At 36.3% G+C, this 25,486-nt stretch overlaps 1 protein-coding gene across 3 annotated transcripts in view; it reads right to left on the bottom strand.

Annotated features, from left to right (window-relative positions):
* Positions 1–25,486, bottom strand: part of LOC136032296 (uncharacterized) — a 52,859-nt gene that overhangs the window by 10,243 nt on the left and 17,130 nt on the right. For 2 of the 3 annotated variants that reach the window (XM_065712578.1, XM_065712577.1), the window contains exons 3-4: positions 18,850–19,057; positions 2,782–2,952 (exon numbers count right to left, since the gene is read on the bottom strand). In XM_065712578.1, the coding sequence (XP_065568650.1) occupies positions 2,782–2,952; positions 18,850–19,057 (379 nt within the window). The remainder of the gene's footprint in view (positions 1–2,781; positions 2,953–18,849; positions 19,058–25,486) is intronic. The other variant, XM_065712579.1, reaches the window with a different exon arrangement.

The raw sequence follows: 25,486 nt of genomic DNA, 5'->3' as shown, positions 1-25,486 counted from the left end.
CCTTGGCTTGAATAACAAGCAAAATATGTAGGCATGAAAATCAAGAAGTGGCTGCAACTATGATATTCTACATCGAGGGCATTTTTTTTCCTCTGATAGCGGGGCACAGGAACATTGTAGAGAGCTCTTTAATGGCTCATCTTAAAGAAAATTGCCACATCTACTGCTTTTTGCAATTGAAAAAATAATTTTTAGAATATAATCAGTTTTCTCATGAAAAACTTTTTAACTTTTATAACCCTGCAGTATATATATTATCATAAAATGTGCTGTAATAGCAAACGTTGTTAACATAATCAAAACCATGTAGATATCTATCTACCTATATATATATAAAAATAAGTTGTCTGTGTGTATGTGTGTGTGTGTCCAGTGACGTCATGTTTGTGTGTCGACTGACGTCATGTTTGTCGACTGACGAAATTACAGACCGGGACATCGGGACACAAATGACGACCGGGACACCGGGGCATAGGGAATATAAATGACGACCGGGACACTCAAAGAGAAAGTGACCGGGACACAAGGAATGTTCGATTAGCAATCACCATCAACAAAGCACCGGGACACAAATGACGACCGGGACACAGGGAATATAAATGAAGACCTAGACACTTTAAGAGATATTACAGACCGGGACACCGGTACACAAATGACGACCGGGACAAAAATGACGACCGGGACACCGGAAAGCTAAAAAACTAAAAAAAGGTAAAAAACTAAAAACTAAAAAAGAAAAAAAAACAAAAAAAAAAGGGAATATAAATGACTACCGGGACACTCAAAGAGAAATTACAGACCGGGACACCGGGACACAAATGACGACCGGGACACAGGGAATATAAACGACGACCGGGACGCTCAAAGAGAAATTACAGACTGGGACACTGGGACACAAATGACGACCGGGACACAACTACAACGGGGATGCCGGGGGCACAGGGGGATATATAAATGACGACGGGGACACAGGGATTGTTCGATTAGCAATCACCATCAACAAAGCTCAAGGGCAATCATTAGAATAATCAGGTATAGATCTGAATACGGATTGTTTTTCCCATGGACAATTTTATGTTGCATGTTCAAGAGTCGGTAAACCTGACAATCTATTTATATGCACAGACAATGGGACATCGAAGAATGTTGTATATTCGCAAGTTTTATGTAGTTAAAAACATATATATATCTATAACGAAAAGAGAAATCTTTTTTCTTTTATCTATATTCATAGGTGGGACACAGGGACACAACTACAATGGCGCGTAACTAATATGGCGCGTAACGACTTACACGCGCGGGGGGGGGGCTTGGGGGGGCGAAGCGCCCCCACCAACTAGGTGTTGGGGTGGCGCGAAGCGCCACCCCAACAGCTAGTAGTTACATAAAATGTAGTAATTCTTTTAAAATTTTAACAAAAAATATGATTGGTGAATTGAAACTAGAGCAATTTCTGAAAATTTTAAATTTAAATAATTTTATTTCAGGGGCCGCTAAAGTTATTATGTAAACTGCAAAAATATTTAGGGTGCCTGAGCAACAATTTTAATTTTAGTTGGTAGCTTTAATAGCCTTTTATTACCCGATTTATGTACAGAGTCACAGCGCCCTTCGTTGAAGTAGCAATTACAACTTAAGATTATGACGTCATTTATAGTCTTTTATTCAAAATACAGTTTCTTATAAAAATATTAATATTATTTTAAATGTTTTTTGTTGATTGCAAAAGGCACTTGATGTGGCAATTTCTTTTGAAATGCGTCATTAATAAAACAGCTCTACGGTGATATTCCAGTACCTAGCCATCCTGTCAGAAGAAAAAAGGAAAGAAGAAAAGATGTTGTTGATGCGAAATGTGCGAAAAAAGCCTGTAAGATTCCTTAATAGGGATTTTAGACAGGGCGGTTCTATTGCCATGCTTTGCAGCTTGATCTGACCTCATTTTTAGGAGTTATTGGCTTAGCCTGGAACGTGATCGTCTCTTACTAGGTTGACAGCTATCGCTACAACCCTGATTTTGTAAAACCTCAAACAAGATCTTATAATTGTGGGCCCCCTACCGCTTGTGGCATCAATGATCCTGTACATTACTTTATTGACTTTTATAAGCACCGAAGTCAGCTATTGACATTCTTGATTTTTGGTATCATTCAAGTTCTTGGGTACAAAGATGAGCGAGCTGTTGCCCTGACTCTTGAATCAAAAGGGCACAACCCAGTTACCAAAGAATCAACTTTATTTTATACATACCTTTCTTTTATTTTTAGTAAATCAAAGCGCCCCCCAATTAACTGTTTTGTTTCTATCCATCTTAGATCTCGACACCGCAACACAGCTTTTATTGCTAGAGGGTGATTCGTGCTTATTCAAAAATCAAACGGATTAGAAAAAATATTGTTATTTGTTTTTTTCTGGTATCATTATAAAAAAAGGCTAGTACACGATGGAATTCTTGAAAAAAGCAATTGGGAATTTATATTTCTTTCAGTATATTTCTCTTCAGTGTAGTGCAGATATGTTTTAATGTTAACAGCAGGGTTGAAAGAACTAGCAACAACTTCTTATTAATAGTCAGTTTTGATCGTTTGTCACAGTTTGACAATTTCTAATCGTACATTGCTCGATTTTAAGGTTAATCTCATTAAGCTCTAGTGTTCATTCAAAGCTTAATTGTTCAATTTAAAGCTAAATATCATTCCTGCTGTTTTTGCTTACACTTTTTATTTTTAGAAAGCTTTAATCCCTGCCTATTTCCACTCAAAGACATAAAGAAGTACTCACAATTTCTTGCGAAATAATACTAACAAAAATATCTGGTTCCAAGTGTGGACGAAGCTTACGCAGCGAATGGATGTCAAAATTTGATGACTTTGATGAAAGCCCTGGCAACATTAGTGTTGGATCTGAATTTTGTGTTTGTGAAAGTACTGAAACCGATGGTGGAATACGACCCTAAAAGCATAGAATGTTCTTTTTCAACACTACTCAAACTGAACAAAAGATATATCGTTACTGAAAACATTAAGATATCAAAAGATAAAGATAAAAAAAATATGCAGTGGACTTTATACTCCCTACTGGCGGTGCAGGTCTCTGTTACATAGCCCCTCAGCCAGCAAGTGTAATGGGTGGTTGGGGCCAGCTAATATGCATTTTCAACACCCTTCCAGTTTACCTTCCGTAGATTTCTCCAAGTACCAGTTCTGTGCTGGGTCGACTCTGGCTGATCTACTAAGAGAATTATGCTGCACTGAATATTTTTGTTTTGGACGAAGACTATCGTTAGTGAAACTTTGTAATATAGTTGAATGCATTAGCAAAACTTATAGTAAACCTGTATTACAAAAGCTGTATTAAAATTAAATGCCGTTATTAAATCTTATAAGAACTTCGACGGAATATAATCTTTTAATTGTTGGTAATGGTCTGTGGTGTTGTTTTCTTTTAGATGGACGGGTACATTAATAATTTAACTTTTATTAATTAGATAAAAATCAGTATTACTATAATATTGAACCTGAATTAAAAGCAAAATTAGAAAAACAAATCAAGGAAAAGAACAAAATTATTCCAGATTTAAAACTTCAAACTAATAGTGTACGAACTAAAGATAGTACTGAACTTCAGAAATTTTTCTGAAGTTCCCGTTCTATCCCAGAATCTATCCATTCATCTATTCAGAAGTTCATCATCTATCCCAGAATCGACAATAGCAATGACATTTGGCTAAATTAGAAAAATTGAGGTATTTTTAACTTAAGGGGTGACCAGATCCGGGGGTAAAATGACTTGAGTGAGCTCGATTGCTTACTTGTAAACTTAATACGGTGCTTAAAGATTCATCTAATCGCTTCAATCGTCTTTTTGAACCTATGTCATTTTCATACAATTTATCAGTAATTATATTTATGTTTTTATCTTCTGTTTCAACGATTGCAGCACGCAACTTTTTAGCATAGTCACGAAATCCAGCTTACTCTAAGGTATGTTCTTTAACTACATTCCTTTGTATTTCTCTACTTTTCACTATACTCGCTAATGATTTATTAATCTTTATACGATCCATTTATAGAATAAAATTTTTACTGAATAGCTTTCAAAAGTTCTTTTTCGTAAAAACCACCAATAATGAGTTCACCAGTTTTATCTGACAGTTCGTACGTTATAGGGGTTGCATGTTTCACTGCAGCTATTTGAAACACTTCAGTTGTATAATTTGGTAGGTAACTTTTATCAAAAACACCTTTACTTTTATTAATTCTAGCCAAATCCCCAGCATTGAATTTGTTTACGGATTATTTTTGAACTTCGACATTAGAAAATAAATTAGTATAGACCTTGTTTCCATTTCCTTTTTACTCGCTTCTATTGGTTTAATTTTGATGGATCGATGATAAGAATTGTTATAACTGTAAACAAAAGAGGGTAATAAATCTAACCAAGGTTTTCCGTTGTTATGAGTAAAATATTTCCATAATTTCTCTTTAATTGTTCTATTAAACTGTTCAATAATTTGAGCTTTCAATCCACTTTCAGATGAGAACCAATGAATTTCATGACTCTTAAAAAATATTTGAACGTTTTTCGTAACAAATTTTTTACCTTTATCTGTTTGTAATTTTTTAGGTTTTCAATTTTTAAATAAAACTCTATAAGCATTAATTATTTCCTTACCCGTTTTATCTTTTAAAGGAATACACCAAGCATATTCACTAAAACAATCGATGACTTTAAGAATATAATTAAATTATTATTTTGACTTTTATACTGCTGCATATCAACCAGAACTAATTGCCACTGGTCATTGATACCATGAACGTAAACGCATCTTCTTTTAAATGTATGATAAGCTACACTGTGTAAAAAAAAACTATTTTGATTTTGCAACAATTCTTTGATTTTGATTTTTGACACAGTAAGACCATGTTCGTTTATTTTTCTATGTAAATCATCAATCCCTGAAAATTTTCTATGTTAGAGTTCTAATAGTTTTGTTCTCTGCGCTACTCTTGCCAGTAAAAATACCACTTCCTTTTATCCAGGATTTTACAATGAAAATCCAAATTCGTCAAGATAAAAATAACCATTGCCCTATTATAAAATTAATGAATTGCGGTCATTTGCCAACACAATAATTTAAAGACTATTGGCAAAAAACTTAAAATATTCAATACCATCAATGATCATCTTAATAATGAAACATCAATATGCGATCATTATATTCAATGGTCATGAAATGTAAAAAGAGAAAAAGACAAAAAACAGTATTGCTATAATACTGAATCTGAATTAAAAGTATAATTAGAAAAACAAATCAAGGAAAAGAACAAAATTATTCCAGATTTAAAACTTCAAACTAATGGTGTACGAACTAAAGATAGTACTGAACTTCAGAAATTTTTAAAATCAAAACAGATTTTAAGACCTGGAAATAATAATGAGAATAAAGTAAAAAGTTATTTTAATAGTCAAATAGAAGTCAATAAAAAGGATGTTGATAAAAACCGAAAATTAATTCGAGATTTTAACTGGTAGATAGAGTGTTTTTTTTTTAAATCGGAACATTGACAGTTCGAATTTATTTATAAATAAGCAAAACACAAGAAAAGCTCCAGATGTCCCAAAGTATATCTTTAAAGAAGAAGAACATGAAAATAATCAAAGCATTCAATGGATTAGAGAAGATTTTCTTACAATTAATATTTCAATGAATTCAAATTCAACTGATTTTGGACCACTTTTTGACTTTATTATTAGAGAATTAAAAATAGAATGAATGAAAGAGATAGTTACAGAGTTTAATTTATGACATGTTGAACATATTGAACTCGAACCTACTTATCATCATAACTACTCCTGGATTTTTAATAGAAATAGTGACATCGAACAAAGCCGTCTAAACAGTAACCACAAGAATATACACACAATAGTAATTCAAAATACACCCAGATCAGGCTTACAATTTGAAAGAATCGACGGAATTGATTATTGAATGATAAGATTACCAAATTATGTGGGAGGTACTTATAAAAAATTGCTTGAATTTGCAAAATAAATCTTGCATTAATAAAAATACAATGATAATAAATGCTTCCTTTGGTCAATACTCGCTTATCTTCATCTAGCTAAAAATCATGTAGACAGACTATCAAACTATCAAAAACATGAAGCTGGAACCATTGTAACAAAACGAATTAACGCTTTTACTAGTGGTTTATTTAAAAAAATTAATATTTCAAAAGAATGTCTCGTGGTTAGTATGAATATACCATTATGACGATTATTTGGATTTTGTCAAGATATTAATCGTGTTTTTAGACGCTTTACACATCAAATTATATTAAAAAGAGACGATTTTATTATTATCATTATTATTATTATTTGTTAAACTTGAAGACCAACTAGGACCACTTACAAAAAATAGAACAAAAATAGATAAATCAATAACACACAAACAGTAATCAGCAACAAGAAAAAAAAGTTCATTCAAATAACAATGGTACACTTAAACATGTCAAAATTGTTGTGTGTAAGTCACACTTGACCAAGTCAGGCAAACTGACAGAGAGAGGCAAAGAAGTGGCTCAGAAAGCACCAAAATGAGGGGATTATCCGAAGCAAGTATCCTTGTCAGGATAGAAAGAGAAAATTTTCTACGAAGCTCAGGAAAAGATGGGTGGCCACCAACGACAAACATTCCAGATGCACTATAATTCAAAGGAAGATTAAGAAGCCACCGTAAATAATTGTTATAAAGAACCCGAAGAGAATTCTCAAACCTAACAGACAGAGATTGTACAAAAGCTAGACCGGACAACGGAGTGCAGTAGGCTCTGAAAAGAGAGCACCTTACAGAAGGGTCGCAACTCCCTAACTTACGGATGAGTAACTTAGCCCTGCAGCACAGCGAACGTGAAAGTGCCTTAACATGAGTTTCATCGCTCAGAGTTGGAGCCACCGTGAATCCAAGATATTTGTAGGATCCAACAAAAAATAATGACACTCCAGAATACCAAGCCATAGGGATATGTTTTTAAAGGAGTTCTCCGGGGAATAAACGCCATACACTGAGTGTTATCAACGATATCGTGTTGAAGACGATATCATTGGCTGACGCGAACTTATCACATATTGAAAGTAAATGATGAAGTGCAGTCACTGTAGGATTTAAAATAACCAGGTCATCAGCATAACTCAGGTTATTGAAGCAAACGCCACCAATGAAACAGCCAACCCCAGTTTGTGCAAAACACAAGTTATGATTATCCACATAAAGGTTATACAGCAACGGCTAGAGGACCCCACCTTGCCGCACACCATTCGAAACAGGGAAAGACTCACTGAAATAACCACTCCATTTGATTTTGAAACGCTGCACTTCAAACCAGTATTGAAGAGTTCCAATGATACGACAGTCAACTCCTTTAGTGTCTATTTTCCCAAGGAGCTTCTGATGGTTCACTCGGTCAAAAGCCGCCTTTGCATCAACGAAGCATGCAAACAAAGGACTAGAAAAAAGCCAAAAGAACTGCACTATAGATTTAAGGATAAACACATACAACTTCGACGACGATCCTTCTTTGAACCCAAATTGATAATGCGATGAGTCAATATGGGGTGATATCAAAGAGTATAGACATTTTTCGAAAGGTTTTGAGATGGCAGTCGCTAGAGCAATCGGTCTGTAATTGCTTAACGATGCCATATCACCGGCATTCGAATTCAGAATTGAAACCAGGCAAACCTCAGTAAGGGAATCTGGGACATAGCCGTGGTTAAAGAAACCATTGAAGAGCAGCGTCAACAAACAAATCAGGGATGGGCCACCATGAATAATGTGATTTGCCGTCACTCCATCAAGTCCACCAGACTTGCTGCCCACCAAGCCCGGACAACAACCGCACCACTGACTCTGCCGTTATCAGCTGCTTAACAGGATCATTCCAAGGTTTGGAGAAGGACCTTGCCCTTGCTGCTTTGGGATCCGAAGCCACTGACGAGAAAACAGATCTGTAATGACCATTCCATAACTCAGCAATGTCTTTGGGACCAGTCGCTGAACCGACTTTATTCGACATTATTTTGGGGACCAGCACTCTTACAACTAGCATTATTTTTCCAGCAATCACGGAAATTAAGTGAACCACAACAACTGGCTAGAGCAGAAGTCCTCAAACTCTCCATATTCTTTTTGCACCATCGAAGGGCCCTCTGGAACCTACTGTGAAGAATTCTCCTCGCAGAATCGAGCCCACCTCCAAGAGGTCTACCATTACCAACACACAAAAGAAAGGCATTTGTCGGAGCTACATAATGAGGGCGAATGTGAGTATTCCAACCAGGAACAACATTCAGCCCCACCCTTTTCCTGTTAGTACTACCTGGACGAAGAGGTAGAGTATGATATGCACTAACAGTAAGAATCGAAATCAGTGTATAATAAAGAGCCCCTAACCCATTAGTATGAGAAGTATTAGTAAAGTAAGGGAGAGTACAATGGTAAATAGTAGTTATATCCAGAGCAAGGATACGCCTCTCAACCTCCACAACATAGGCCACAAGCTGAGACGCCCTCGCACGCTCCCAGTCCACAGAAGGCGGACCAGGGGGTGGTGGATCTGCACACAGCCAATCCGCAACACGAATAGCACAAGATAATTCAAACAAAAGAGAAATGGTCTGAACCAAAAATATCATATCTTGCAGAAATAGACATAACAGTACTACTAACAGATCTTGAACACACCACATGATCAATCCATGACGTATGGCCTAACGGGGACAAATACGTAAAAGTCGATGGCTCTAGAGCCACTTCATCACAACAAACCAAATCATTTTCAGCTATTACTGCCTTCAGCTCACAGTTGAAATTTGTTTCTGTACTGTAATTAGCATTAAAATCACCCAGGAAACAAACATATTTATCAGATAAAAACGATACTAGCTTACCTAAGTACAGGGAGAATTCATGCAAATTCTCATTTGAGTAAACTGGCATATAAACATTAACAAAGAGGTATTCCTGATCATTACGACCGAGGCAGACTGGCAGCAGCCTCTCATATGAGGGGAATCGAAAAGATATTAGGTGGGAGTAAGCTTTTCTAAAAATAATAGCTAACCCACCTCTCGGACTTACTTAGACTTAGGTCCTCCCACGCCTGAAGGCGCATAAGGCAGCAACAGTGGTTCGCCACGACGCCCTGTCCTGAGCCTTCGACCAAAGCTCCTCCATCGAAGACCTCGCCAGCTTCGCCTCCTTCTCTAACATCCTGCCAACGGTCATTTTGGGTCTCCCTGACTTGCGGAGGCCAGGGGGTATCCAACACCATATGTCATGAGGTAGCCTTCCATCACCCATTCGCACCATGTGCCCCCAATACATCCATCGTCACTTTCTAATGGCATCAAGGATGGGGGGTATGATTTGTCATGGTATAAATCTTATCATTTCTTATTTTCTCAGTCCAATGTATATTCGAAATACATCTTAGGCAGTTATTATCGAATGCCCATAGTCGTTTTCCTAGTTGCGCAGTGATACTCCAAGTTTCACAACCATATGTAAGGACGGAGAGGACATTGCTATTATAAATTCTGAGTTTTAGCTTCTGGGAATATTTGCTATTTCTCCAAACATTTCTGAGACAATTGAAGGCAGAGCCAGCCAATGCTATTCGGCACAAAATTTCTCTTTCAGGATTGGCATCTTGCGTAAGAATGCTGCCTAGATAATTGAACTCTCTCACTACTTCAATTTCCTCATTTTTGACCAAAAGTCCCTCAGCTAAGTCAGGAATGACTGCATTTGACATTGATTTAGTCTTGTTGGCGTTTATGGAGAGTCCAACAGCATTTGCCACACGCTCAAGTTCATTTATATTATGTTGTATATCTTCTGATTCGTGAGCGAAGAGGGCAATATCGTCCACAAAAACACCATCATAAAGGGTTCTTAGTGGGTTTAATTGTAGACCCCCACTGAAGCTACATCCACGAAGCACAAAATCTATAACTATGGCAAATAACAGTGGCGATAGAATGCAGCCTTGCCTTAGACCCGACTGAACGGTAAACCAGTCCGTTAGGCCACCCTCGGTTTGTACTGCACACATAATATCGAGGTATAGCGCTTTAATTATATTTACAATTTTAATCGGGATCCCGTAATGTATTAAAATTTTCCACATGGTCTCGCGGTGTATCGAGTCGAAGGCCTTGAGAAAGTCAATAAATACTGTGAGTAGTTGAACCTGCCATTCGTTAGATTCTTCGAGCAGGATTCTCAGGCTAAATATTAGGTCACAACACGACCTGTTTTGGTGAAATCCATGTTGTTCATCTCTCAGAACTTTCTCCACTTTACTTTGAATTCTATTGAGAATAATTTGGCACAAAATCTTGCTGCCAACTGATTGTAAAGCGATGCCTCTCCAATTATTACATTTAGTCTTTTGTCCTTTTTTGAAGAGTTTTACAATTACTGCCTTTGACCATTCACTCGGGACTTTTTCATCATCCCAAACACGTGACAAAAGTTCAAACATGGGCACTGCTAGGGTGCTTCTACCATATTCGAACAGCTCTGGGGGTATGCCATCGTTACCGGCTGCCTTTCCGTTTTTCAAAGTCATTAGAGCATATTTTACTTCGCTCAGCAAGAGAGGTCCGGAATATGTTTCAAGATCAAACCGTGCTTCTTCAGGGATATTTAAAGAAGTCGTGGGAGGCACCTGATTTAATACCTCGGTGAAATGTTCCATCTAACGTCGATTTATGTCATCCGTCTGGGTTAATGAGATGCCTTCTTTGTTTTCAACTTGGGTTGAAGAAGCCTTCGAAATACCCGCAAGCTCCTTCGTTATAGCGTACACAGTACGACTATCTCCTCGATTGGCGGCTACTTCAGCCTGATCAGCCATAGTTTCGAGGAGCACCCTCTTATCATTCCTAGTCCGTGTTTTGACTTGTTTATTGAGACTTTTCTATACTGCGCTTTTAAATCATCAAGACATTCTCTAGTGCATGTCCTGTTATGCCCATGTCTATCTACGAGAATTTTGGCTTCTGCCCTTTGATCAATGATATCCCAGGTACTTTCAGATATCCATTGCTCTTTCTTCATCCTGTTATATCCCACAGCTTCTTGTGCCACTTCTTTCAGGGACTCGACGATCTTTTCCCATTGATTATCAATTGACAACTCGTCCCTTAGCATGGAAAACTTATTTGACAAAGTAGATGTATACTTTTGTAATATGTACGGATCCTGCAGCTTTCTTACATTAAACCTTTTTACTGACCGCTGGGGCTTTATGACAGTTTTTAGTTTCAGCTTAAACTTAGCAACAACAAGTTGATGGTCAGAATAGCAGTCGGCACCTCGAAAGGGCCTAACATCCTCTAAACAACGTCGCCTGTGCTTGGCAATTAAAATATGGTCTATTTCATTTCTTGTTACGCCATCAGGCGAGTTCCAAGTATATTTATGTATATGTTTATGAGGGAACCATGATGCACCGACGATATGTTCATGAGTCGCACAAAAGTCAATTAAACGTACGCCATTATCATTGATTTCCCCCAGTCCATGCTTACCAAGGATAGCTGGGGCATAGGAGGCATCACTTCCAACTTTAGCGTTAAAGTCCCCACACAAAGTCACAATATCGTGCCGATGCGCCTTAGCAACAACATTTGACAACACGCGATAAAAATCATCCTTGGTCTGATCAACGGTATCATTGGTTGGGGCATACACAACAATAACTCTCAATTTGGCCTGAGAAGTGGCAAAGCGAGAACAAAGGATTCGCTCATTAATAGGTTCCCAGTCCACTAGGCATTTTTTGGCCCGACTACTTAATGCCATTCCAACACCTGCCTCTTTTCTAGTTTCAAGTCCAGAATACAAAATATGGTATGTTTCACTATTCAAAGTACCAAAACCGGTAAGTCTGGTCTCAGAGAGTCCAGAAATGTCAATACGGAACTTATCAAGGGTCCTCATAACACTGTTGAGTTTTCCTGGCTGTGTTTCTTGATTAAATGTTCTGACATTCCAGCATCCAATACGAAAACACTCGGTCGTTTTCAAGAATCCTGTCCGGGGGCGTGCGTTAGTCGTCATCGAAGAAGTCAATCCGAGGCTATCTATTGCTGTTTCTTGAGTAATCATTTTTACGGTGGCGGGTTACTAGCCCTCCGACCAACCCTCCTCCTTCTTCAGGGCTTGGGACTGGCCATCACCTGCTTTCATAGTATTCACTGCAAATCCCCACTTAAACCCTCCAAAAAAGCATTGTCAAAATCAATTAACATGGTTTCCTCTAGAAAAATTAAGTCAGACTCTTCACAGAGAGCTTTCACTGCACCTGCACTATGTTTCGCAGAGTGACAGTTATATGACGCTATACGTGGTTTCTCATCCATCTATGTAAGTTAGACCTTCGGAAGGCGTGGACTCACTAGTGGGCACTTTAGGCTTAGGTTCATAATAAGTCCTAACAAGGATACCGACAGGCCAGAACTCAGGTGAAACCACTTTCACACGTAGTGCAGCCGACACAACGACCTTGAACGAAGCACTCTTGGGACTGGCCGTCACGATTTTTGAGCAAGATACTGGACACTTCAGCTTCTGTGAAACAAAATTAGCAACTGTGTCCTCAGTAGTTTCGGGAGCAAATCTACTAACGAAGAGCTTTGATACCTTAGTTTGCAGGACTGACTTCATATTAGGAGTCACAGACCTGATATTAGCTCCCACAGTGTATTTGGGGCCTTGAAGACCATATGAAAGAGAACCACGACCTCCAGCTGCCTGAGCCGTTTTAACCTTACGCATGTTAGCGGTTTTCGCTATAGTACTGGCATAAGTTCCAGTTTCAATTTGACTCTTGGTACCAGTCGCTGGCCTAGAAAAAAGAGTCACGGAGCCACTACTCGCTCTATTAATAGGAACAGGCGCATACTCATTAGCACTATCCGTCTCAACAGCCTCTTTGGGTTGCCCCAGGCTGGGAACCTCAGATGACTGCAATAACTTAGTTGCGGGCGTCATCTGTTGCTTAGCAACAATTGCATGAACTGTAGATTTGATCTCATCAAGTTCAGGTTTTAAGCTTGACCCTTCCGATGACCCAATATTCTGAACAAATAATTTAAGCTGCGCTTACTCTGATTTCAAAGAACTATATGAGCCCACAATACTCGCAAGATCAAAGTGCGAGAGTGACAAAGAGGGGAGTCGCAGCAAATTAGGCACCATAAAAGTCGGAAGTAATTTTCTATCAACTCATAAGAGGATAGAAAAATTTCACAAAGTACAGGGCTTTTGTAGATTGGCCCGAGCGGGTTTTTAAAAAGTCTGGAAATTCCTTCGTCGGAGACGTAATCACTTCACTTGGAACATAAGCAGCTAGGTTTCCTTTTGCTCTAATGATTTCCTCCACCGGGTAAAAGTCTGCACGAAGCTTAATTAGAAGATCCTTTGGAGTCCCAGAGTCTATCCGGCTGATAAAAAAGCTAAGCAGCTCATCAATAGCGAATTTTGTCGGCATCCTGACTATCAAAGGCAAAAAATGAAGACTTGCTCGCAAGGTGGTTAAATAACCCCCCCCCCCGCAAAATAATATAACCCAAACTTAAGTCCAAATTCTTCAGCACCACCGTATAGCACAGCACAAACGAGATGTTAGCTCACCGAGTACCTGAATGATTTTCCCAATGTGATTAAAAAATATGGAGCTCAAAATTTTAAAGTAGATGTAAAGCATTTATCATGGATTTTACCAGTATTACATCCCAGTTTACCCATAACGACTTAAATAAAAGCCGGATTAAAGAAGAAGACGGAAGAATTAAAAGCTGGGTTAGGAAAGGGCAGCTCTTTTGAATTAAAATGGGAAGCGTGTAATTCCTTTAAAGTGATAATAAAACGGATAAAGAATTAACATGGAGGGTGGTCAGTGAACGCTATAATACAACTGAAATTGTTGCTTTGTTACAGAAATATGAAAAAGATAACAGTTATAGGCAAAACAACATCGTATTTGACCATATGAACACTAATAGAATTGAAGTGAGAGTAAATAGGTATAAATATCCACAAGAATTTTTTAAATGTGATTTCAGTGATGCTAATGAAGATTATTCTGACGCTTATCAACGATTTTTGCAGTTAGGATATAAACATAAAAACGTTGGCAGTGGAACAATTGTTAGTTACAATGATTTTAAAACAGTATATCCTTTATTTTTTTTTTATGTTTCAAAGCATGAATCGAATATATATCAAACTGGATCAACTGCTGATAGAGAAATTAAACTTTTATTAGATCCAGTGCTAATCCATATGACATTTACTGCGTTATATTTTCAGAAGGAAAAGCAATCATGGAAGTTATTGATAGTATAAATTATTTTCGATTTGGAAATTTGTTTAATAAAATGATCACCTAATAAATGGAGAAATTTTAAGCGAAATGAAATGAAATTAAATACAATCGAACTATTAGGAAAGAAAATTTAGACATTGAAACGGAATAAACGATTACAGGAATGAAATGTGTTACGATTGAATATGGAAATAAACTCGTTATTACTATTGATTTTAAAGGTGAAATGGCTGATCTATTTGCACCTAAGTGTTCTGATTCTAAAGCAGCTGATCTTAAAAAAAAATAAAAAATTAGATAAAGGAATGATTTTAAAGGTTATTGAGAGAAAAAGCAAAGATAAAATAGATTATTTAGATATTGACCTATCCACTAAATATTAAATTATTGCATATTATCGGTAGTATAGGAAAAATTGAATATAATTAAATCCTTATTTAACGAGACCTGTTATGATCTTAAAGCTCATGGTGCAAAATAGTAAGAATGTAGGAAATCTTCATTTAAAATGGTATGAATTCAATTAAAAAGGGGTTAAGTTGATGGGGTGGGGTCTAGAACCCGCATTCACATTGTGAAAAGTATAATAATAAGACCGAATTTAGTTTCCAAGAATCTGTTTTCATCTTGAATGTAGGGATGGAAGATTGTTAAAGTGTTCAAAAATTGATATTAAAATGACGTAAAATGGACTGAGAATGATTTAAATTTAATGAATGGATGAGTTAGGTGGTCCTGAACATACATTTTCTGTACTACTTATATTCTATATGAGTGTATCAACAAAATTTGTAGTAAATATATATTATTAAAGCTGTACTAAAATTAAAGGCCGTTATCAAATCGTATAACAGTTTAGGGTACAAAGCAACATTAATTATTATGTTGCGAGAGCAACACTTTAGTTTTGTCCCGTTTTTTGTGTTTTTTTTCCTATGCCGCCGATCTCAGCTTATTCCCGGAAACTGGTAAGAGTCTAACCTGTGCGGTTTTACGGAAAGCGTGGACCTCAGGCCAGATTGATCAATATGACATTACATTTTGGAAAGCTCCGCAGAACTCTTGCCTGGGGCCAAAAGGATGGTTTTTGCTTGTCCACGAGCCAGAGCCTATGGTGTGCGAAGTGAAGTGGAGTTATATAGCCTATGTCAGAGAGGAGTATCTGAAGCTGTGCAGCCAAGCTTTCGTTTCATCAAACCATGTTTCTGCTTTCGAGTGGAAAGCTCCGTTCTAGCAGGCAAGCAGGCAGGCACCACTTTCAAATTGAACATTGACTAAAATCTATAAGTGCTAAATATATGCGGCAGTTACCCGGCCCCACAGTCAATATATCTTCTTTGAGTGATATATAGAAAAATTTACAAAAGCAAAAATCTGGCATTTTCCCAAGGGTCCGAAAGTGCTGCCATCTATTGTTTCTACCCATTTATGTTCGTGATTTCAGCTGAGTTGATCATTCGGTTTTTCGGGCTTGGGATTGCGGTTGAGAAATGGTATCAGATGTGCCTAATAAACTTTAAAAGTTCTCTGATTGCTAAATAAATTGGAGCTTATCCTTTGCTCCTTTCTAAGTGGTGACGTTAGAAAGTTGGCCCACGGCAAAAAAAATCAACTTTTGAATTAAGACACATTTTTTCGACGGCAATCGAATTTTTTCGACGGCAATCGATAGCTCTTGATGAGCAGATCAAATTATATGACATCCATTTTTTGGTACAAAAATTCCTTCATGAGGTATACCCGTTTGAAAGTTTCATGGGGTTGACAACTTCAGTAGTAAGGTACACACTGAAACGAAATCTAGGCCGATAGAAATTGTAAGACATATAGAGGACTTGTAAGCAACAGTCGGCTGTTAAGTAAAAATCACTTTCGGCAATGAGAGGTTGTTCACTTTGGGTGAGAAACGGCTGTTAGCCAATAATCATCTTCGGTAATGAGGGGTTTGCCACTTTTTCTAGTTGGTGTACCTATTATTTGTTTCCGGTGTATTTTATGGTAAAACCAATTTGGTTCCAGTGGTAAGACATGTAGGGGACTTGTAAGTAATAATCTGCTGTTAGGCTACAATCAACTTCAGCGATGAGGGGTTTGCAACTATGCTAGTTGGTGTACCCATTTATTTGTTTCCGGTGAACTTGATGTCTATCACGGGAGAGGGACTTGTAAGTAAGAATCTGTTCACTTTGGACTAGAAATTTTTGAAAATTGGTGCACATTGTATTAGATCCCTTTAACTCTGATGGAATTAAGTGTTTACGCAACGGGTACAAACGATAACGTATAACAATGAGGTAGTTTCGTAATAATTAGTGTCACCTATGGTAATTTAATCCTGCAAAGGTTTATAATACCAACTAGATTATATAAGATATTGTTCCAAGTTTTCATCCGTCACGACGTCTATGAATGAAAAGGATAAATTTCAACTAGCTGCAAAGTCAATTTAGTCTCTTCTTTCGATATTGTTTTGTAGTTGTTGTTTTTTCAACGCTGAGGAATAGCCTTTGGTCATGTGATAACTGATTGCGTTCTTGTTTGAACATACCGTTTTAAAAAACACCGATAGGCTGACAACTTCATCATTTAACCGATAGTGAAGAAACAAGTACAAACGAGAATGTAAAACAATGAGGTAGTTTCGTAATAATTAATAGAATGTCATCTATGGTATTTTGATCCTGAAAAGTTAGGGATAGCTTTATAATATCAACTAGATTATATAAGATATTGTTCCGAGTTTTCATCCGTCACGATGTCTACGATTGAAAAGGATAAAGTTCAACTGGCTGCAAAGTCAATTTATTCCCTTCTTTCGATACTATATTGTTGTTCGCTAAGGAATAGCATTTGATCATGTGATTACTGATCGATAGCAAAGAAACAAAACTGAAGTGTTGCTCTCGCAACACTTTAGTCGACGAAGCCGGACCAAGGTTGCCGCAACAATTTACGTTGCCCGGGCAACGTAGGTCTAGTTTCTTATTGTAAATTTGAAAAAAAAAATTATGCTGCATTGAATATTTTCGTTTTGGAAAGTTGTACTAAAGCTACTAAAGTTGTATTTAATTAAATGCCATTCTTAAATCTTAAAAAAATTTAAGGCACATAGCAATATTAATTTCTTATTGAAAATCTAAAAAAAACGAAACTTCTAGTAAATCTGCGTTACTAAAGTTGTAATAAAATTAAATGCCGCTATTAAATCTAATAAAAATTTAGGGAACATAGTAACACTAATTTCGTATGGTAAATCTACAAAAAAAAATTGTAGAATTTCTTAGTACAACTATTGTAAATCTAAAATAAAAATTATGCTGCAATGAATATTTTTGTTTTCGATAAAGGCTGTCTTTAGTGAAACTGTATAATCTTGTTAATTGTTTCAACAAAATTTGTAGCAAATCTGTGTTAAAGGTGTATTTAAATTAAATGCCATTATTCAATCTTATAAAAATTTAGCAACACTAATTTCTTATTGTAAATCTAAGAAAAAAGTTTATGTTCGACTAAATATTTTTGTTTTCGACAAAGACTATTTTTAGTGAAAGTGAAACTATATAATCTAGCTGAGTGTAGTAACACAGCTTGTAGTACTTCCAGGTTACTATTTAAATTAATACTAATTATTGGGTGTATTTAAATTAAATACCATTAAATCTTATAAAAGTTTAGGGTACATAGTAACCCTAATTTTTTATTGTAAATCTACAAAAAAAAAAAATTATGCTGCATTGAATGTTTTTGTTTTCAACAAAGACTATCTTTAGTGAAACTGTATAATACAGTTGAGGGTACTAACGAAACTTGTAGTAAATCTGTGTTACTAAAATTGTATTAAAATTAAATGCCGCAACTAAATCGTATAAAAATTTAGGGCACATAGCAACACTTATTTCTTATTGTAAATCTAAGAGAGAAAAAATATGTTGCACTAAATATTTTTGTTTTCGACAAAGAATATCTTAAGTGAAAGTGAAACTAAATAATCTAGCTGAGTGTAGTACACAACTTGTAGTGCTTCCGTCTTACTAAAGGTGTGTTTAAATTAAATGCCATTATTAAATCTTATAAAAGTTTAGGGTACATACCAACAGTAATTTCTTATTGTAAATCTACAAAAAAAAAATTCTAGAATTTTCTTTAGTACAACTATTGTAAATCTACAAAAAAAATATGCTGCACTGAATATTTTTATTTTTGATAAAGATAATCTTTAGTGAAACTGTATAATCTAGTTGAGTGTATTTTCAAAACTTGTAGTAAATCCGCGTTCCCAAAGTTGTATTAAAATTGAATGCCGTTATTAAATATTAGAAAAATTTAGGGTACATAGCAACACTAATTTCTTATTGTAAATCTACAAAAAAAAAATATGCTACACTGAATTTTTTTGTTTCCAACAAAGACTATCTTTAGTGGAACTGGATGAAAGAAAAGTCCGAACCATTTCACAAAATGTACCGTCAAACATATTCCTTCCTAATTTATCGACATCAAAACCTGCAGGCCTGACAAATGTTTGTAAGGACCTGACAAGGAGTGGGGCAACCATTCCTTTTCTTTCGTCTCGTTTCCTGTCTCTTGCCTCTTTTATGGCGGCTCCAATAAGTCCAAAAAGAAAGAACAGCGCTATGAATATACTGAGTACGCCTCTGAAAAAAAAAATAAAGTCGTTCAGTTTCGTTTTTTTGTACCAAGGACAGTGGAAATGATATCGAATCAAACAGTTCGTCGTAACGAACTGTAGTAAGGAGCGACCCGGCTCAATAGTAAACGAAACTCTAAAAAACGGAATTTTGACGCTAAAAGATACATCAAAAGAATCGGATTTCCATGCTGATTTTAAATATATAATTTTCATCAAATTTAGTCTTTGTCATCAAAAGTTACGAGCCTGAGGAAATGTGCCTTATTTTGTCAATTAGGGGGAAACACCCCCTAAAAGTCATAAAATCTTAACGAAAATCACACCATTGCATTCAGCGTATCAGAGAACCCTATAGCAAAAATTTCAAGCTCCTATCTACAAAAATGTGGAATTTCGTATTTTTTCCAGAAGATAGATCACGGGTGCGTGTTTATTTGTTTTTTTGTTTTTTTTTTCTTCTTTTCCCCAGGGGTCAGCGTATCGACCAAGTGGTCCTAGAATGTCGCAAGAGGGCTCATTCTAATGGAAATGAAGAGTTCTAGTGCCCTTTTTAACTGACCAAAAAAATTGGAGGGCACCTAGGCCCCCTCCCACGCTCATTTTTTTCCAAAAGTCAACGGATCAAAATTTTGAGACAGCCATTTTGTTCTGCATAGTCAAAACCATATCTATGTCTTTGGGGATGACTTACTCCCCCACAGTCCCTGGGGGAGGGGCTGCAATTTACAAACTTTGTCCAGTGTTTACATACGGTAATGGTTATTGGGAAGTGTACAGACGTCTTCAGTGGCATTTTTTTTGGTTTGGGGGGTGGGGTTGAGGGGAGGGGTCTATGTGGGAGGATCTTATCTTGGAGGAATATGTCACGGGGGAAGAGAACAATGAAAAGGGCGCAGGATTTTCTAGCGTTACTATAAAAAAACAATGAAAAAATAAACATGAAAAAGTTTTTTCAATTGAAAGTAAGGAGTAGCATTAAAACTTAAAACGAACAGAGATTATTACGCATATGAGGGGCTCTAAAAATACTTTAGCATAAAGAGCGAGGTATTAACGAGGGGACAAACCCCCTCATATCTATATATATAAAAATAAGTTGTTTGTTTGTGTGTCTGTCTGTCTGTCCGCATATGACCTCTGAATTATTTCATCATATACCAATTCAAAAACGAATGTATTCAAGCCGAAGTAGCTGAGTTGGTAAAGCGTTATGTTCCAGGTTCTAGGTCCGAGAGGTTCCAGGTTCGAACCTTGGCTTTAGCATTAATACAAAAGAAGAAAAAAACTAAAAAAGGTAAAAACTACAAAAAAAAACTAAAAAGAAAATACAAAAAAATAAAAAAGCTAAAAAACTAAAAAAAAACTAAAAAAAAACTAAAAAAAGGTAAAAAACTAAAAACTAAAAAAGAAAAAAAAAACAAAAACTGAAAAAAAGTATGTCGTAATGAAGTTGTTTGTCGACTGACAAAATTACAGACTGGGACACAAATGACGACCGGGACTCAGGGAATATAAATGACGACCGGGACACTCAAAGAGATATTACAGACTGGGACACCGGGACACAAATAACGACCGGGACACAAGGAATCATATACCAATTCAAAAACGAATGTATATACAGACCGGGACACAGGGAATATAAATGACGACCGCATTATAAGGATTGAGGTGTATGTCGTCATGAAGTTGTTTGTCGACTGTCGAAATTACAGACTGGGAGCACAAATGACGACCGGGACACAGGGAATATAAATGATGACCGGGACACTCAAAGAGATATTACAGACTGGGACACCGGGGCACAAATAACGACCAGGACACAGGGAATATAAATGACGACTGGGACACAGGGTCACAACTACAACGGGGACGCCGGGGGGCACAGGGGGGATATATAAATGACGATGGGGACACAGGGAATGTTTGATTAGCAATCACCATCAACAAAGCTCAAGGGCAATCATTAGAATAATGAGGTATAGATCTGAATACGGATTGTTTTTCCCATGGACAATTATACGTTGCATGTTCAAGAGTCGGTAAACCTGACAATCTATTTATATGTACAGACAATGGGACAGCGAAGAATGTTGTATATTCGCAAGTTTTGCGTAGTTAAAAACATATATATATATATATATATATATATATATATATATATATATATATATATATATATATATATATATATATATATATATATATATATATATATATATATATATATATATATATATATATATATATATATATATATATATATATTCACAGGTGGGACACAGGGACACAACTACAATGGCGCGTAACTAATATGGCGCGTAACGACTTACGTGCGCGGGGGGGGGGGGGGTCTTGGGGGGGGGTCACCAACTAGGTCACCAACTAATCACAAACTAGGTGTTGGGGTTGCGCGAAGCACCACCCCAACAGCTAGTACATGATAAAAATATAACAATATGAAAGTTTGTTGCGTAAGTTAATTCTCAAGTTACGTACATTTTTTACTAATAAAAACATTCGTTAAAAATTTGAAGTTCTAGTTGCCTTTTTAAGTAACCGAAAAATTAGAGGGCAACTAGGCCTCCTCCCCACCCTTTATTTCTCAAAATCGTCTGATCAAAACTAAGAGAAAGTCATTTAGCCAAAAAAGAATTAATATGCAAATTTCATTTTAATAATTTATGTGCGGAGAGCCAAAATCAAACATGCATTAATTCAAAAACGTTCAGAAATTAAATAAAAAAAATGTTTTTTTAACTGAAAGTAAGGAGAGACATTAAAACTTAAAACGTACAGAAATTACTCCGTATATGAAATGGGTTGTCCCCTCCGCAATCACTCGCTCTTTACGCTAAAGTTTGACTCTTCGCCACAATTCTACTTCTTAAAACAATAAAAAACTTTAGCGTAAAGAGCAAGGCGTTGAGGAGGGGAAAACACATTTCATATACAGAGTAATTTCTGTTCGTTTTAAGTTTGAATGTCGCTCCTTACTTTCAGTTAAAAAAAACAAGTTTTTTTATTTAATTATTTAAATAGATCAAGTGGAAACCTGGGCATCCATATGTAACTTAAAATTAGGGTGAATTTAGAATTTAAGTCATAATGGAAAAGACCTCCATGTGCAGTTTTAGTGGGCGTCAAATTAAAAAAAAAAACGGGAATGAGGAATCAGCGAAAACACTATAAACAGATAAATAAGCTAAGAATCAGCAAAAATAAGCTGAGAACACATGACAATAAATAGCTCATGAAGGCTTAGCTTTTTGGTGCAAATCCACGACAATATAGAAGGGGGTTAAAACTGAAATTTATTTTTCATAGTTTCAGCAGGGGTCAGGGGGGGGGGGGTAATCTATTTATTATCAATTTTTATCGATGAATATACCGAAAAGAAGTATTTTTAATGAAAATACAAACACAAAAATATTTTCAAAATTCATGCAGGGAATCTAGGTAGGGCAAACGTTCCTCTCAATGAGCAAGTTTCTTCGGAGGGTACAATTGTCTTTACTACTACTACTACTACTACTAATAACTCGCTGCAGCACCAAGCCGCCTGAGGCCAACACAGCTACGCACGCTCCTCCTCCAACCTAATCTATTTAAAGCCTCCCTCTTTACACCCTCCCAGGAAGTTCCCATTTCCTTTAAATCTTTATTTATGACATCCTCCCAACCCAGACAAGGACGACCTGCTTGCCGTGTAACCCCAGACGGTTGGCCAAAAAGGACAGTCTTCTGTAATCTGTCATCCTTCATCTGTAGAATGTTGCCTAGCCATCTCAACCTTTCTTTCATTATAGCCCTAGAAAGCGGGATTGAACCACATTTTTCGTACAACCTACTGTTTGAAATACGGTCAGTCAGCCGGGTACCCAGAACAATCCGTAGGCAATGTCTCTGGAAAACATCTAGTAAATTTTCATCTGTTCTTTGGAGCGCCCATGCTTCAGAGCCATATTTGACCATTGTCATCACTGTAGCTTCCAATATTCTACTCTTGGTTTGCAGACTTATCTTTCTATTCTTCCAAACTTTTTTTTAACTGTGAAAAAACATCCTGAGCCTTAGCTATTCTACTTTTAAAATCTTCACAGCTCCCAGCATCTTTACTAATAATACTACCACGGTAACTGAAGCTCCCAACCTGATCAATCTTTTCGTTACCTAATGTCACCTGTTCATCTTCACTTATTCCTAGCCTTAGTGACTTAGTCTTCTTAACATTAATTTTCAAGCCTATTTTAGCACCCTGAACTCGCAAAAACCTCTAAAAATTCATTCATTTTGCTCACACTTTCATCTAACATGCTTAAATCATCAACATAATCTAAGTCCAGGAGAGTTTTTTTCCCATTTGATTCCGTGGTCTCCAATTGCCTTTCCTGTGCTCCTTAAGACAAAGTCCATCAAAATGATCCATATAAACGGGGATAGAACACAACCCTGCTTAACTCCTGATTTAATACAAAACCAGTTGCTAACCCCATTTCCTGCCTTAACCGCAGCAGTATTATTCTCGTACATAGCACAAATCACTTTAATGTATTTTTCTGGAATACCATATAACGATAAGACCTTTGTTAACGCTCTTCTATCAACAGAAGCGAAAGCTTGCTCATAATCGATAAAACTGAGGACCAAAGGTGTTTGACAACGAAGGGACTTCTCAATTATTAACATAAGAGTGAAAACATGGTCGACACATCCTCTACCTTTTCTAAAACCTCATTGTTCTTCCCTTAAAACTTTGTCTACAGCATCTCTCAGTCTAAAAAGTATCATATTACTCAGTAATTTGCTACCTACAGAGACCAGACTAATGCCTCGATAATTACGACACTCACTCTTGTCACCTTTCTTATGCAGTGGTTTAATTAAGGTTTTACTAAAATCATTGGGTACTTCCCCTTTTTCAAAAATTATGTTCATAATCTTCAATAGCTTATTCCTAACCTCCGAGCCACCATATTTAAGAAACTCATTAATCACACTATCAGCAACTGGAGCCTTATTATTTTTTAATCCTTTTAGTACTGTCGCTAATTCTTCCTCACTAAACAAATCTTCCTTCACATCCAAGGTATCATCAACTTTTTCATTTTCATCTATATCTTTTCCTGCAACTGTATCTCGGTTTAGCACATTCTCAAAATGTTCCACCCATCTTTCTTTAACTTTTTCCTTATCACTAATTGTGGCCCCATTTCTATCTATAACTGGGACTAGTCCGGATTGGCTACTCCCTTTCAATTTATTAACATACCAGTATAATATTTTACTATTATGCCGTCTAGCCGTATCTTCCAGATCCTCAGCAATTTTATCCATGGCCTCCACTTTCCATCTCCTTAGTTCATATTTTAATGCTTTCTCCACTTTCTTTATATTCCTTTTGTTTTCATACGACCTATCACACAGATAATTCTTATACAAACCCCTTCTACTCAATATTAAACATAAAGCTTTTTCACTAATATTCCTAGTTGCAGTCTTAGCACTCTTCCCTAAGACACCATCAGCAACTTCACAAATTGCTTTTCTAAAATTATTCCATCCATCTTCCACATTGTCAAATCTTAATTCTCAAGTTTAGTATTCAACTGTTCCTGGAAGTTTTTTCTCAAATTTTCATCCTAGAGTCTACCAACATCATAACTTTCCGGGAGGTAGTTACCCTTCCGAAATTTCAGCTTTAAATTAACCTTAGACACTACTACATGGTGATCTTTAATTTTAACATCAATAACAGTACTCCTATACACCCTAGTATCTTGTATCGATCCTGCTAGTCTTCTGTTTACAATAACATAATCAATAAGGTTTGCTGTCTTACCATCACGTGAATACCATGTACTAGAATTAGTTGGAATTAGAATATTCTTTATATTTAAATCTTTAGGGACGAAAAACGTTATCAAATTTAAGAAATTTCTTTTGCTTATTTTTTTCCCGGTTCAGTGTGACAGCACTTATAAAAATCTGTTAATTTCCAAAAAATTCATAATGGCTTAACCCAGAAATATTTTTTTCCCTAACCTGCATTAACCCAGGAATAATTAGTTTAACGTTCATTAAATATGTTTAATTAAGTAATTAATTAGTTTAATTGATAATAATTTATTAATTAATGTGTTAAACCCAAGTTTAATGCATTAACATCATGCACCCAGGGGATGGATGCCATGACACTTTAAACATTATCTTTCTTGGTAAATATTCCACAGAGATTCCATACGGGTTATAAACAAAGCCTGATATATAATTTGAATGGGAATAATCCTCTTCTTTCTTTTCAGTGATAAAAGTTGACTTTAAAAGGAAGGACGTATTTCAATTATATAGCACAACTTTCCAACTCGAGGGAGTTCACTCAGTTTTAAACAATACCTCTTTATGATATTATAAAGAAACAAGTGAAAGGTAA

Source organism: Artemia franciscana, chromosome 10, assembly GCF_032884065.1.
Source record: "Artemia franciscana chromosome 10, ASM3288406v1, whole genome shotgun sequence".
Classification (NCBI taxonomy): Eukaryota; Metazoa; Arthropoda; class Branchiopoda; order Anostraca; family Artemiidae; genus Artemia; species Artemia franciscana.
Note: the sequence above shows the minus strand (reverse complement) of the source record. Positions and strands in the feature narration are given on the sequence as shown.